At 44.6% G+C, this 14,584-nt stretch overlaps 1 protein-coding gene and 1 pseudogene across 4 annotated transcripts in view; both read right to left on the reverse strand.

Moving 5' to 3' along the window:
- Positions 1 to 14,584, reverse strand: part of mtf1 (metal-regulatory transcription factor 1) — a 159,556-nt gene that overhangs the window by 96,233 nt on the left and 48,739 nt on the right. For all 4 annotated transcript variants that reach the window (XM_072501854.1, XM_072501845.1, XM_072501842.1 and 1 more), the window contains exon 3: positions 12,101 to 12,339. In XM_072501854.1, the coding sequence (XP_072357955.1) occupies positions 12,101 to 12,339 (239 nt within the window). The remainder of the gene's footprint in view (positions 1 to 12,100; positions 12,340 to 14,584) is intronic.
- LOC140429128 (2-amino-3-ketobutyrate coenzyme A ligase, mitochondrial pseudogene) lies at positions 2,639 to 4,284 on the reverse strand (annotated as a pseudogene).

The following is a 14,584-nucleotide window of genomic DNA, read 5'->3' on the forward strand; positions in this document are numbered from 1 at the left end:
TCAAGATAAGTGGCAGAAAGGGTAGAGGACATGAGGAAGAACTTTTTTTTTTTTTTTTTTTTTTTTTTTTAAACGCAGAGGGTAGTGGCTGTCTGAAATCTGCTGCCCGAGTTGATGGGAGGCAGGAGCCCTAAATTATTTTAAAATAATGGATCTGCACCGTAAGAGCTGTAAGTTACAGGGCTATGACCTCCGAATTACCTCCTTCTGTGCTGTAACTTTTCCATGGTTCTAACCTGGATGCTCTGGAGGATCGCCCTATAATCAGAAAATGAAAAGGCTAGTCCAGGATAGAATCAGGTTCAGGTGAACTCTTTTTATTGTCTGGGGGAGTGGGTCATGTCAGATAAAAGATAAATAGTTTTTACCTGCTTAATGAGTTTTCGTGAAGATGTGAACTGACATTACAGGCTCTATGATGAGCAAAGGATTCACTCACCTTGTTTCTCTCAATCGCGATGACAAACAAGGTTTATACTGTTCCCTAACCTATTTTATCTATTACATGCTGAGTGGCATCATAGGGTGCATCCTTTGAGTGCCTGATGCAGGCATTGCTGGAAATATTGTGCTGCTCCATTTGTGATTATAACTGCACTGTTGGCACTTAAGGTTCAAGTGTTCTCTCCGTACTACGAAAGTGGTTGCACAGAAGGTACAAAAACATACCAATTCACCAAATGCACTTGAGTGGAGAGGAATGGTTGAGAAACATTTTTAAAATAAATATGTTTTAGCTTTTTCAACATTTTTAAACATAATTTACAGAACACTCATTTAACTAACATTTAACAATTCCTTCCTCAAGCCGAAAACAATTCATCAACTAACTACCCCCTTCCCCTTTAGCTGCTGACTGAGGCTAATTCCTTAAAGTGAGAGATGAACAGACGCCATCTCTTGTGAAACCTGTCCTCATTCCCATTAAGCTAAATTTAGCCTTCTCTAGGCTCAGAGACTCGATGTGGTCTCCCAGCCATACTGAAGCACAAGTGGAGCAACTGACCTCCAACCCAATAGTATCCGCCTCCTCACCACCAGCGAGGCAAAGGCCAAGACATCTGCCCCCGCCGCGGTCTGGAACTCCGCCAAGTCCAATACCCCGAATATGGCCCCCAGGGGACTGGATTCTAGGTCCAACTGCAACACAGTCGAATTGGTGCGCAAGAACTTCCTCAGTTTTAGCCATAACCAAAACAGGTGCACATCTCTGGTGTGAGGGAAACATAAGATAACAACATAACAAGAGTGGGAGTAGGAAATTCAGCCCCTTGTGCCTGCTCTGCCATTCAATACGATCATGGCTGATCTCCCCTCAGCCTCATCGCCAACTTCCTGCACGCTCTTGTAACCTTTCATCCCGCTACTAATTAAAAACCTATCTATCTCCTCCTTAAATTTGTTTAGTGTTCCACTGCACTCTGGGGTACAGAACACCCTTTGAGTGAAGTAATTCCTCCAAGCGGACAGATTTATGTTCACAGGCTTCTGCTCAAAATTTCTCAAGAGCTAGATTAGACAATTCATGATGAAGCCTGGTGCCAGTATTTGCTTCTTTGGAGCATCAATTTGTCCAATGCAGATTTCTCCACCAAAGTAAAACCAGATGTCCAATACACGTTGAGTTGAGCTTTGGGTAGGGTTTGGTGGTGGTGGTGACAGTTGTTTGACAGCTTTACTTGGAGGCTGATCATTTAATTACAGTTCAGTGTTACCACAATTGGTTTTGAAGCAATGGACCTCCAACAGGCATAAACATTGGATGGGACATGATCATGCTGTGAATGGAATGGTGATAAAGTACCAATCATCTAATGTGGAGTTGTGCCAACCAGATCATTTTTAAGGGCCAAGTACCTGCTTTCCACTTCATCAGGTTCAAGGCCTCAATTCTCAGTCTGAACCAGCTAATAACTTTTTTTTTGGAGCATAAATTTATTTTTATTTATTCATTCATTCACGGATGTGGGCGTCGCTGGCCAGTTTAGCATTTATTACCCATGCCGAATTGCTTTTGAGAAGATGGTGGTGAGCTGCCTTCTTGAACCACTGCAGTCCCAGGAGGTGTAGGTACACGCACAGTGCTGCTAGGGAGGGAGTTCCTGGATTTTGACCCAGCGATAGTGAAGGAATGGCAAAATATTTCCAAGTCAGAATTGCAAGTGGTTTGGAAGGGGGCAAAAGGCTGGCGTCTAGATCGTAATTTCTATGTAATCCAGCAACCACAGACTTCGTTAAATAAATATTTCCAACTGACAAACTCCTAACTACCCCGAGCTGACCTATCTCACACAGGCTTCAGCTGTACATTATAGAGAGCAATCCCATGTGCTCAATATCCCAGGATTTGATTAAATGTAACATAGGACACAGGGAGCAGAAGTAGGGAATTCAGCCCTCTCAGAAGTCATGGATAAAAGTGCAGTATTTTGGTTTTGTGAAAGCAACGGTAGACCACACTGATTTTATACAAGTCTGACACACCCTTTAGAAAGACAGGCACTCACCAGTTGAACCAAATCTCACAAGCTTTGGCTGAATTAACTTTACTGTGCAAAATAATGTTCAGCGTTTTTGTTTCTGGGAGATCTTTCTGAACTGATTTACGATACTTTGGGTTACGAGGATTCGGGTGCCTTTAGGAAACCACTCCATGTTTGCTTCCACACTCTACGAAGGCCTTCACACATTGGTCGATATCCTTGTCGCTATGAGCAACAGAGATGTGCACCCGGATTTGCACTTTGCCTCTGGGGACCAGGGGGTAACTGAAGCCAATCATGTATATGCCTCGTTTCAACATGTCCTCTGCCATGGACAAGGCTAGTTCGGCTTCTCCCAGCCTCACTTTACAAATGGAATGGTCCATTCACCAAAGCTGAATCCTGCAGCCACCATCTGACTGCGCAACCTTTTGGCTTTTGATGCCATAGTTTGGACGATTGCGTTGTTGTCCATCAGGAAGTCAAGGGCTATGGAGGCACATCTGACCACAGGAGGGGGTAGAGTATTGGGGAAGAGGTAGAGTCTGGATTGCTGACTCAGGAGGGCAACCAGGGCTTTAGGCCCAGTGTAGTATCCACCTGCTGCTCCACCTAGTGCTTTTCCAAGAGTCAAGTTTATAATATAAACCCGGTCCATCACTCCCAGCAACTCATCTGTGCCCTGTACATTAGGCCCGATAAATCCAGTGGTGTGACATTCAATGAAAACCAGAGCGTTGTATTTCTCCAACAGGTCACAAATCTATCAGTGGGGTCATGTCGTCATCCATGGAGAAGACGGCGTCTGCAACAATCAGATGCACCCGGTGTTTCTGGGCTTCCTTCAACTTGCCAGTTTAAACAGACAGTTTAGGAGAGTGGTCCAAGAAATGGCTGATGAAATTCAACGTGGGTAAGTGCGAGGTCTTGCACTTTGGAAAAAAGAATAGAGGCATGGACTATTTTCTAAACGGTGACAAAATTCATAATGCTGAAGTGCAAAGGGACTTGGGAGTCCTAGTCCAGGATTCTCTAAAGGTAAACTTGCAGGTTGAGTCCGTAATTAAGAAAGCAAATGCAATGTTGTCATTCATCTCAAGAGGCTTGGAATATAAAAGCGGGATGTACTTCTGAAGCTTTATAAAGCATTAGTTAGGCCCCATTTAGAATACTGTGAGCACTTTTGGGCCCCACACCTCAGGAAGGACATACTGGCACTGGAGCGGGTCCAGCGGAGATTCACACGGATGATCCCAGGAATGGTGGGCCTAACATACGATGAACGTCTGAGGATCCTGGGATTATATTCATTGGAGTTTAGGAGGTTGAGGGGAGATCTAATAGAAACTTACAAGATAATGAATGGCTTAGATAGGGTGGGTGTAGGGAAGTTGCTTCCATTAGCAGGGGAGACTAGGACCCGGGGGCACAGCCTTAGAATAAAAGGGAGTCACTTTAGAACAGAGATGAGGAGAAATTTCTTCAGCCAGAGAGTGGTGGGTCTGTGGAATTCATTGCCACAGAGGGCGGTGGAGGCCGGGACGTTGAGTGTCTTTAAGACAGAAGTTGCTAAATTCTTGATTTCTCGAGGAATTAAGGGCTATGGAGAGAGAGCGGGTAAATGGAGTTGAAATCAGCCATGATTGAATGGTGGAGTGGACTCGATGGGCCGAATGGCCTTACTCCCGCTCCTATGTCTTATGGTCTATGCCCTCCAGGTCACAGAGGTCTTTGTAGCGGTATTGTTAGCCTTGCACAGCTGAACCCCATCAATGATTTGATTTGATTTATTATTGTCACATTATTAGTATACAGTGAAAAGTATTGTTTCCTGCATGCGATGGACAACACATACTGTACATAGGGAAGGAAGGAGAGACTGCAGAATGTAATGTTACATTCATAGCTAGGGTGTAGAGAAAAGATCAACTTAAATGAGGTAGGTCCATTCAAATGTCTGATGGCAACAGGGAAGAAGCTTGTCCTTGAGTCAGTTGGTACGTGACCTCAAACGTTTGTATCTTTTTCCTGACGGAAGAAGGTGAAGAGAGTATGTCCAAGGTGCATGGGGTCCTTAATTATGCTGGCTGCTTTTCCGAGGCAGCGGGAATTATAGACAGAGTCAATGGATGGGAGGCTGGTTTGCGTGAGGGATTGGGCTACATTCACAACCTTTTGTAGTGTCCTGCGGTCTTGGGTAGAGCAGGATCCATACCAAGCTGTGATACAACCAGAAAGAATGCTTTCTATGGTGCATATGTAAAGGTTGGTGAGAGTCATAGCTGACATGCCAAATTTCCTTAGTCTTCTGAGAAAGTAGAGTCGTTGGTGGACTTTCTTAACTATAGTGTCGGCTTGGGGGGACCAGGACAGGTTGTTGGTGATCTGGACACCTAAAAAGTTGAAGCTTAAGACCCTTTCTACTTCGTTCCCATTGATGTAGACAGGGGCAAGTTCTCCACTATGCTTCCTGAAGTCGATGACAATCTCCTTTGTTTTGTTAACATTGAGGGAGAGATTATGGTCGTCGCACCAGTTCACCAGATTCTCTATCTCATTTCTGTACTCTGTCTCATCATTGTTTGAGATCCGACCCACTACGGTGGTGTCGTCAAATTTGAAAATCGAGTTGGAGGGCAATTTGGCCACACAGTCATAGGTGTATAAGAAATATAGTAGGGGGCTGAGGACACAGCCTTGTGGGGCACCGGTGTGGAGGATGATCGTGGAAGAAATGTTGCTCCCTATCCTTACTGGCCTGCGGGTTAGGAAGTTCAGGATCCAGTCGCAGAGGGAGGAGCCGAGGCCCAGGCCACAGAGTTTGGAGATGAGTTTCGTAGGAATAATGGTGTTGAAGGTTGAGTGTAGTCAATAAATAAGAGTCTAACATAGGTGTCTTTGTTATCTAGGTGTTCCAGGGTTGAGTGCGAGAGAGAGAGAGAGAGAGCACGGGAGCGCTGGGTCCAGAGTTTCTGCTTGTGAAGGTTCTCTTCCTGCCAGTCCTTTCTCAGCTCGGAACTGTTCACAGACCTGCTCCCAGTGACAAAGGTGTTTTTCAAATTAATTTGCGGTCCGAGCATGTCCTTGTTAAGACCAGCACTTCTCCCCAATTTTCCCCAAGAAAATGGTGATAAGCCATTTTCATGAATACAACGGAGTGGCTTGCTTGGCCATTTTAGATGGCTGTTAAGAGTCAATGACATTGCTGTGGATATGGACTCATACATAGGTCAGACTGGGTAAGGACATCAATACCCGAAGAGTATTAGGAACCCAGATGGGTTTTTAAACTACAATCCAGTAGTTTCATGATCACCATTGTTGATTTTTTTTTTAAATTCCAGATTTTAATTAATTGAATTTAAATTCACCAGCTGCTGTGGTGGGAATTTAATTTGTGTCTGGGATCAGCTCAGGCCTTTGAATTACTAGTCCAGAAACTTTACCTCTCAGCTATTGTAACCAGTACGATGCACAACTGCAGCCAAGATGTGCAATTGCAGCCAGGCGTAACTACCTTACCCAACTTCCAATCAAATACTTGGTGACGTATTGTCACCTGCTGTGAAATAGGAAATAACTAACCAAATTTATTTTAAAACTGAACATAGTTCTTGTTTGCAGTTGCTGTGTCAGTCTTTTTCCCCTCATTGAATGCATATGAAAAGATGCAATTGCACAATTGCAGCTGAGCTCACTTAAACTAAATTCCCACTTCCTAAAATGTTGGTTTCAGGGGTCAGGTCACAAAGACGTGGCAAGAACAGAAACCAGATCTGTCTTACATTCACATTCTGCAGATCACAGAAGCCCCTCACTACAGGTGGACGCTTCCAACTGAGGGTCTTTCATAGAGAAGGTTCATAGAAGGCACCTTTAACACACAATGATTCTGTTAATTGCCTAGCAGCCATGCACATTACATAATTTTCTTCATTCTTCCGGGAAATTTTCAGTTATTAATTTCTCCCTGTATTTAAAAAGTTAAAAAGGAATTTCTGTTGAGTACTCCTTTGAGGACAATGTACAGACTAATCTCGAGTCACCATAATTTTATTGCTCAGATCACAATGTGCCTTTCCTAAGGGAAACCACATTAACAACTAACAAGACTCTGTAAAGTTATTGTACGTGAACAAAATCCACATCCTAAGACATTAATTAACTGAGACAAGATGTGTTTCCTTTGCTATTACTTCCACAACAGTACCTCAATAACTCTGAGCTGCTTGAGAAAAAGTGGTAACTGCCGATCCAAAATGAAGCAAACAGCCATCAAGTTACCATTTCTTTCAAGTATCAACTTAGCTCAGTTGATGCCACGAACACTGGTTCACAAGGTCGCTAAGTTTAAGTCATGGATTCAGACTGGAGCACGTCCTATAAATGGCTTGCCACTGCAGCAGAAGCTGTCTTTTGGATGATATCTTTACTATCAGGCTGGGTTGATGCAAAACATTCCAAAACACTGAGCAAGGAGTTCCCCTTGTGTCCTGGCCAACTAACAAAATACAACATATTAATTGGCCAGGCATCATATTGCTTGTGGGCATTGCTGGTTCCAATTTGCCACCACTTCACATAAGTGACTGAATCACTTTGTAACATTGGATCTGAAACACTTGTACATTTTGATAATGCAATACAGCACTTGCAAATATTTTAATTTGTGCAGAAAAAACATTACATGCAGTTAGCTGCCCAGTGCATTAGGTAACATATTATGAAGAATAAATCTGAGAAGTCATTCCCTAATGCCCATTCCTTAAGATGGTGAGGAAAACTATGCTACCTGTTGACCAAGTTCTTCAAGCACTCCAGGTGTATGTAATCATAATTTGAGTGTCAAGGGAACACCAGCGCTCATTAATGCTCAACCCTGCACAGATTTTCAAAAATAAAGGCTCAAAAATCAATTTGATTGGTAATTAAAGTTGGCCCCTCTTGACTATTTGCAGCTAAGTCAGGAGCGAAAAGCAGGTGTTGCAACATATTTTGCTCAAGCAGGTTAAATTTAGCATTGTAAAATACGGGTTACTGAATGCAGTAGGAACAAATAATTAAATGACTTGAAATTAAAAATAGAATGCTGGAAATGCACTATAGGCCTTCCAGACTACCAGATCTAGGAAAAAAAAATCTAGCTTTTAACTCTTGTGAAATCTATTTCTTTATTCATTGGTCAAAAAAAGTAGAAATGGCTGAACTCGGGAGCATATAGGCAAGACTGATCATTGCTTGAAAGACCAGGGGCGGAATTCTCCGCAAACGACGCGATGTCTGCCGACCGGCGCCAAAAGCGGCGCAAATCAGTCCGGCATCGCGCCGCCCCAAAGGTGCGGAATCCTCCGCATCTTGAGCGGCCGAGCCCCAACCTTGAGGGGCTAGGCCCGCGCCGGACTGATTTCCGCCCCACCAGCTGGCAGGAAAGGCCTTTGATGCCCCGCGAAACTGACTTTGCCGGGCGGCGCATGCGCGGGAGAGTCAGCGGCCGCTCACGGCATCCCCGCGCATGCGCGGTGGAAGGGGTCTCTTCCGCTTCCGCCATGGTGGAGACCATGGCGAAGGCGGAAGGAAAAGAGTGCCCCCACGGCACAGGCCCGCCCGTGGATCGGTGGGCCCCGATCGCGGGCCAGGCCACCGTGGGGGCACCCCCCGGGGCCAGAATGCCCCGCACCCTCCCCCAGGGCCCCGGAGCCCGCCCACGCCGCCTTGTCCCGCCGGTAAGAGAGGTGGTTTAATCCACGCCGGCGGGACAGGCATTCCAGCAGCGGGACTTCTGCCCATATGGGTCGGAGAATCGCCGGGGGGGGCGCCGCCAACCGGCGGGCCGCGATTCTCGCCCCCGCCGAATATCCGGTGCCGGAGTATTCGACAACCGGCGGGGGGCGGGATTCACACCAGCCCCCGGCGATTCTCCGACCCGGCCCGGGGTGGGTCAGCGAATCTCGCCCCAGGTACAAACGTGACAAAGTTTGGGTTGAGTGAACCTGAACCAATTCAGAAATAAGCGAAACATGTGACTGCGATCCCTTAAGCAAAGCTTTATTTAAATTTCTGAAAAAGTGCTCAATTAAAAAAGTCTATTCCCCTTCTCCACCACACAAAATGAAGATCCATCTCGTGCTAATCAATTCACCTGATAAATTTCTTGTTCAAAGACAAGTCAGTCATAAGGAAGGCAAGATGTGAAAACATACATGAGAGAAAAAGTTATAACGAGGGAATCAGAGAGAGTTTTAAACTGAATAATGGGGGCAAGGGATCAAATTTGGGAAGATGTGGTACACCAAAGAGTAGAGACAAGGCGAGAGAAAAAGCTATTAATATGGGTAAAGATAAACAGACCATGACAGGAAGGGACAGTGCATATAAAGCTAAGAGTAAATCAGTTGATAAGGCTAGATGCTACAAAAATAATAAAAAGGACAAAACTAAAAGCTCTGTATCCTAAACATATGTAGCATTCGAAACAAAAACAGATGAACTGAGAGTGCAAATCGAGATTTGCTGATGACACAAAGATCGGGATGAACATACATTGTGAAGAGGATTTAAGAGACTACAAAGGGACATAGATAGCTTAAGTGAGTGGGCAATGATCTGGCAAATGGAATATAATGTGGGCAAATGGAAATTGTCCATTTGGCAGAAAGAATAATAAACCTCATTAACAAAATGTGAGATTGCAGAGCTTTGAGGTGCAGAGGAATGTGAATGCCCCACTGCATGAATCACAAAAGGCTACAGGTACAGCAAGTCATTCGGAAAGCACGGGTGGCACAGTGATTAGCACAGCTCCAGAGTCCCGGGTTCAATTCCGGCAAACTTGGGTGACTGTCACTGTCTCTTTGGAGTTTGCATTTTATAACAACAATAATAATAAACTTTATTGTCACACGTCGGCTTACATTAACACTGCAATGAAGTTACTGTGAAAAGCCCCTAGTCGCCACATTCCGGCACCTGTTCGGGTACACCGAGGCAGAATTCAGAATGTCCAATTCACCTAACAGCACGTCGTTCGGGATTCATGGGAGGAAACCAGAGCACTCGGAGGAAACCCACGCAGACACGGGAGAACGTGGAGACCCTGCACAGACAGTGACCTGAGCCGGGAATCGAACCTGAGACCCTGGCACTGTGAAGCCATAGTGCTAACCACTGTATTACCTCTCCCTGTGTCTGCGTGAGTTTCCTCCAGGTGCTCCGGTTTCTTCCCACAGTCCAAAGATGTGCACGTTAGGTGGATTGGTTATGCGGAATTGCCCCTTAGTGTCCAAAAGGTTAGATTGGGTTACGGTGATGGGCTGGAGGCGTGGGCAGTAGGGTGCTCTTTCCAATTGCCGGTGCAGACTTGATGGGCCGAATGGCCTCCTTCTGCACTGTAAATTCTGGGATTCTATGAAGTTATGCTTCAGTTGCACATGGCAATGGTGAGACCACATCTGGAGTATTATGTACAATATTCGTCTCCTTTTTTAAGGAAAATGTAAATGTGTTAGAGGTAGTTCAGAGAAGGTTTACTGGACTAATACTAGGAATGAACAGGTTGTCTTATGAAGAAAGGTTGGCGACATTAGGTTTGTATCTACAAGAATTTAGAAGAGTAAGAGGCGACTTAATCGAAACCTTTTAAGATCCAGAGGTGTCTTGAAGGGGGGGGGGGGATGTGGAAGGGATGTTTCCTCTTGTGGGAGAATCTAGAACTGCGGGTCACTGTTTAAATAAAGGGGCTGATCATTTAAGACAGAGATTAGGAAAAATGTCTTCTCTCAGAGGGTCGTGAATCTCTGGAACTCTCTTCCTCAAAGGTAGTAAAGCAGAGTTAGATAAGATTCCTGATTAACAAGGGGGCGAAAGATTATTCGCATAGGCAGCAATACGGGGTTGAGGTTACAATCTGATCTGCCGTGATCTTATTGAATAGTGGAACAGGCTTAAGGGACCAAGTGGACAACTCCTGGTCCTTTTTTGTATGTTCGATTAATATCAGCAGAGAAGGCAGATTAGCAAATTTTAAAGAGTCTAAAAGCCCACCAATCCTGGCCTGCATCCTAAAATTCTAAAAGGCTGCTGCAGAGAGACTGGATGCACTGATAATGATTTCAACATTCTCTAAATACCAGAATGTTTCCAAATGCAACAACGCTCCAACGTAACATGGTTTACAAAAGGGAAATCAAGTTTGGCAAATTTATTGGAGTTATTTTGTGGAAGTATCTAATAGATAAACAGAAACTAGTAGCTGTTAGCATACTTGGATTTTCAAAATGTTAAACTCAAAATATGAGTTGGAGGCAATTTATTAGAATGAATAGAGGATTGGTCAGACAGGAAGCAAAAGGAAGGTAGGTATAAGTGGTGCATTTTCAGGTTCGCAGGATTGCTGCAAGGGTTAGTACTGGGGCCTCAACTATTTACAATCTATATTAGTGACTTAGACAAAGTGACCAAGAGTACCATATCCAGGTTTGGTAACGATACAAAGCTGTGTGAAGCACAGAGGTTGCAGAGGGATCCCAACAGGTTGAGTAGGCAACAAGGTGGCAGATGGAGTGTCATGTGAGGTTATTCACTTTGGTAATAAGGATAGCAAAACAAAATAATTTTAAAAAGGCACGAAAAGTTTTAACACATAGAAAGACTTGGGTGTACTCGTACAAGGTGCACAAAGTTAGCAGGAAAGCACATAACTTGGTGTTGGGTGGGGTTATGGGGATAGGGTGGAGGTGTGGGCTTGGGTAGGGTGCTCTTTCCAAGAGTCGGTGCAGACTCGATGGGCCGATGGCCTCCTTCTGCACTGTAAATTCTATGATAATCTATATGATAGTCAAGCACAGCCAGGAATGAGGCAGGCAAATTGCACGTTGGCCTTTAATCTAAGGAGATTAGAGTACAGGAATAAGGTGTCGTGGTAGCACAGTGGTTAGCACTGTTGCTTCACAGCTCCAGGGTCCCAGATTCGATTCCCGGCTTGGGTCACTGTCTGTGCGGAGTCTGCACGTTCTCCCTGTGTCAGCGTGGGTTTCTTCCAGGTGCTCCGGTTTCCTCCCACAGTCCAAAGATGATGTGCAGGTTAGGTGGATTGGCCACGATAAATTGCCCTTGGTGTCCAAAAAGGCTATCTGGGGTTACAGGGATTGGGTGGAGGCGTGGGCTTAAGTAGGGTGCTCTTTCCAAGAGCCAGTGCAGACTGAATGGGCCGAATGGCCTCCTTCTGCACTGTAAATTCTATGATTCTATACCACACGTGGAGTACTATGCACAGTTTTGGTCTCCATGAAAGAATATCCTTTGCATTGGAGGTGGTACAGTAAAGATTTGCTAGATTGATCCCCAAGCGCATTGGCCTGTGAGAAACCATGCTAGACAGCTGGTTTGAGATGCAGAACAAGGCCAGCACCATGGATTCAATTCCCATCCCAGCTGAGAATTCTGAATTCTCCCTGTGTACCCGAACAGGGGCTGGAATGTGGAGACCCGGGGCTTTTCAGTAACTTCATTGCAGTGTCAATGTAAGTCGATCTACTTGTGACAATAAAAAGATTATCATTTATATGTAAACTGGGCCTAAACTCTGCCGTTTGGAAGAATAAAAGGTAACTTAAACTTACCTATAGAGTGTATTAAATGCTTTTTCACAACCCTGCACGTCACACTCGAATGGCTTTTCCTTGGTGTGGACTCGTACGTGGATTTTGAGACTGTACGAGGTGAGAAAGGCCTTGCCACAGCCCTGCTGATTGCAAACGAATGTATATTCACCACGGTGAGTCTTCTGATGTGTCCGCAGATTCCCTGCTGTGCTGTACGTACGTGGGCAGCCTTCAAATGTGCACTGATATCGTTTTACCTTTGAGGGAGGAAAGAGGACAAAGAAAGTTGCAATATTACACTTTCCAGCTGGAGTTTATACAGTCAACATCTGTCATGGTTCAAATTCAACAACCCACCAAACAGCTTTACACGAATATGTCTAGATGCAATATCCTTATTCCCAAGTGGACATGTTTAACTGATGGCCGAGGAAGTAGATTAAACTTCCAATACAGTATGGCAAAGAAGCTTTGATTCCAATTTAGAAACTCATGCAATTTGAGGACAGAAAATATGTGACTGCCCAAGGTAGAGCCACAATAAGTCAAGTTATCTCATCTCAAAGGCACAACCACTTCAGACACTTAAACAGCTCCAGCATACAATGAAATGCTACACAAAAAACAAAACATCAAAGAGCGGGGAAAAAATTCATGCCCTTCAAGGGGTATTCAAAATTTTGCTGCCCCCATTCTGCACTAAGAGTCTCTCACCAATCACTTCCATCCTTGCTGGCTTTCATTGGCTCCTGAACCTCAGCTGGCTACTTCCAATTAAAAATTCTTATCCAACCTAAATAGACAAAGGAAGAAAAGAAGGGTGTGCGTGTGTGTGGGTGGGTGGGGGGTGAATAGGAGAAGGGAAGATGCTACCCAGAGTACAGAGGAAGCAGGGCAGAGGAACAAGAGAGCCCATGGGTGCGGCCACAGCAACAACAATGGCGTACGCCTGGCTGGTCGCAAACACACCCCTGTACGTTTTGATACCATAGGGCCACAGGTAAATAGTCAAACAGTACGGTTGTGGTAACCGATTACTGGGGACCCAACGTTAAAAGGCCTCGTAGCTGTATTTATGTTTCTTATGTATTCATACCTGATTACTCGGTTTTCCCTTTTGTCGTTTTATTTTTCTGTTTGTATATTTTTTTTCTTTTGCCTTTTTGCAATGTTGTCACAAACCAATAAAAAATATATATTTTTTAAATTCTCATCCTGGTGTTCGAGTTGGTTACTTCCCAAATCATTTCCCTTTTACTCCCAATCTCCATTCCCACAGCCACCACAGGTTGCTTTCTTAACCATAGCCTCTTGTCTCTTCTGTCCCCTTCCCACCCATCATCCTAACATAAGGTTCATGAACTGTATCTCTCCCCTGACCCCCATGACACCATTTAGTGGTTCTGGCTTTATCTGTCTAGATTCCTGGCTCTGAAATTCTCTCCCTAAATCCTTTCATCTCCCTCTCTTTAATCCCCCAGTGTGACTTTCTTCTGTTGCCACAGTCCCAGATGACCATAGGCTGCTTTCCCCTTTTGAGGGGGAGAACTGACTGGCAGTGATTTAACGTAAGGATCACAACATCTCAGGAGAGAGGCAAGGTTGAGAAGGCAGGGCCTTCATGAATAATCTCAGCCGGTACGGAAATTGAACCCGCATCACAAACTCTGCATCACAAACCAGCCAACTGTGCTAAACCGGTCCCACTATGCCTCAACAACTAGAGCAGGAGAGGTGAGCACTGCTGAGGGAGGTCAGAAACCACAAGTGGAGACTAAGCTTTTGATCATTGTTCCCAATATTTCCTCCTTTGGCTCAGCATCCTTTATGTTTGATTACACCAGAGGTACCATGTGACATTTTTCTACATTAAAAAGGCAAAATATAAATACAAGCTCTTGTGCTGAATCATACAAGTAAAAAAGTCCGAGTCAACATAAGGTACCACAAATACTGAGTAATGTAAAATAGGGGGACAGTAGCATATTGGCAATGTCAACGGACAGCAATCCAGAGTCCCAGACTAATGCGCTGGGGACACACGTTCAAACCCCACCACAGCAGCTGGTGCAATTTCTGGAATATTATCGGTATCAATAGTAATTGTGACCATGAAACAATCAACGATTGGCACAAAATCCCACTGGTTCGCTATTGCTCTTTAAGGGAAGGAAATCTGCTATTCTTACCTGGTCTTGCCTACATATAAACCCCCAGCTAAGTGATTGATTCTTAACTGCTCTCTGAAATGACCTAGCAAGTCACTCAGGTCAAGGACAATTAGGGATGGACAACAAATGCTGGCCTTGCCAACGAGCTCACATACCGCATAGGAATATTTTTATTTTTTTTAAATTAGAAACAGGGCAGTAAGTTGCTATGCTATAATTCAAAGAGCAGTTCAATAAAAATAAAAGTAACCCGGGGCAAATTGCAAAGAGAAATCAGTGAAGTGCAAAAACAAATTACACTTCGCCAAGTTGTTTGGAATCGAGGGCTGGA

The sequence above is a fragment of the Scyliorhinus torazame genome, chromosome 1, assembly GCF_047496885.1.
Source record: "Scyliorhinus torazame isolate Kashiwa2021f chromosome 1, sScyTor2.1, whole genome shotgun sequence".
Lineage (NCBI taxonomy): Eukaryota > Metazoa > Chordata > Chondrichthyes > Carcharhiniformes > Scyliorhinidae > Scyliorhinus > Scyliorhinus torazame.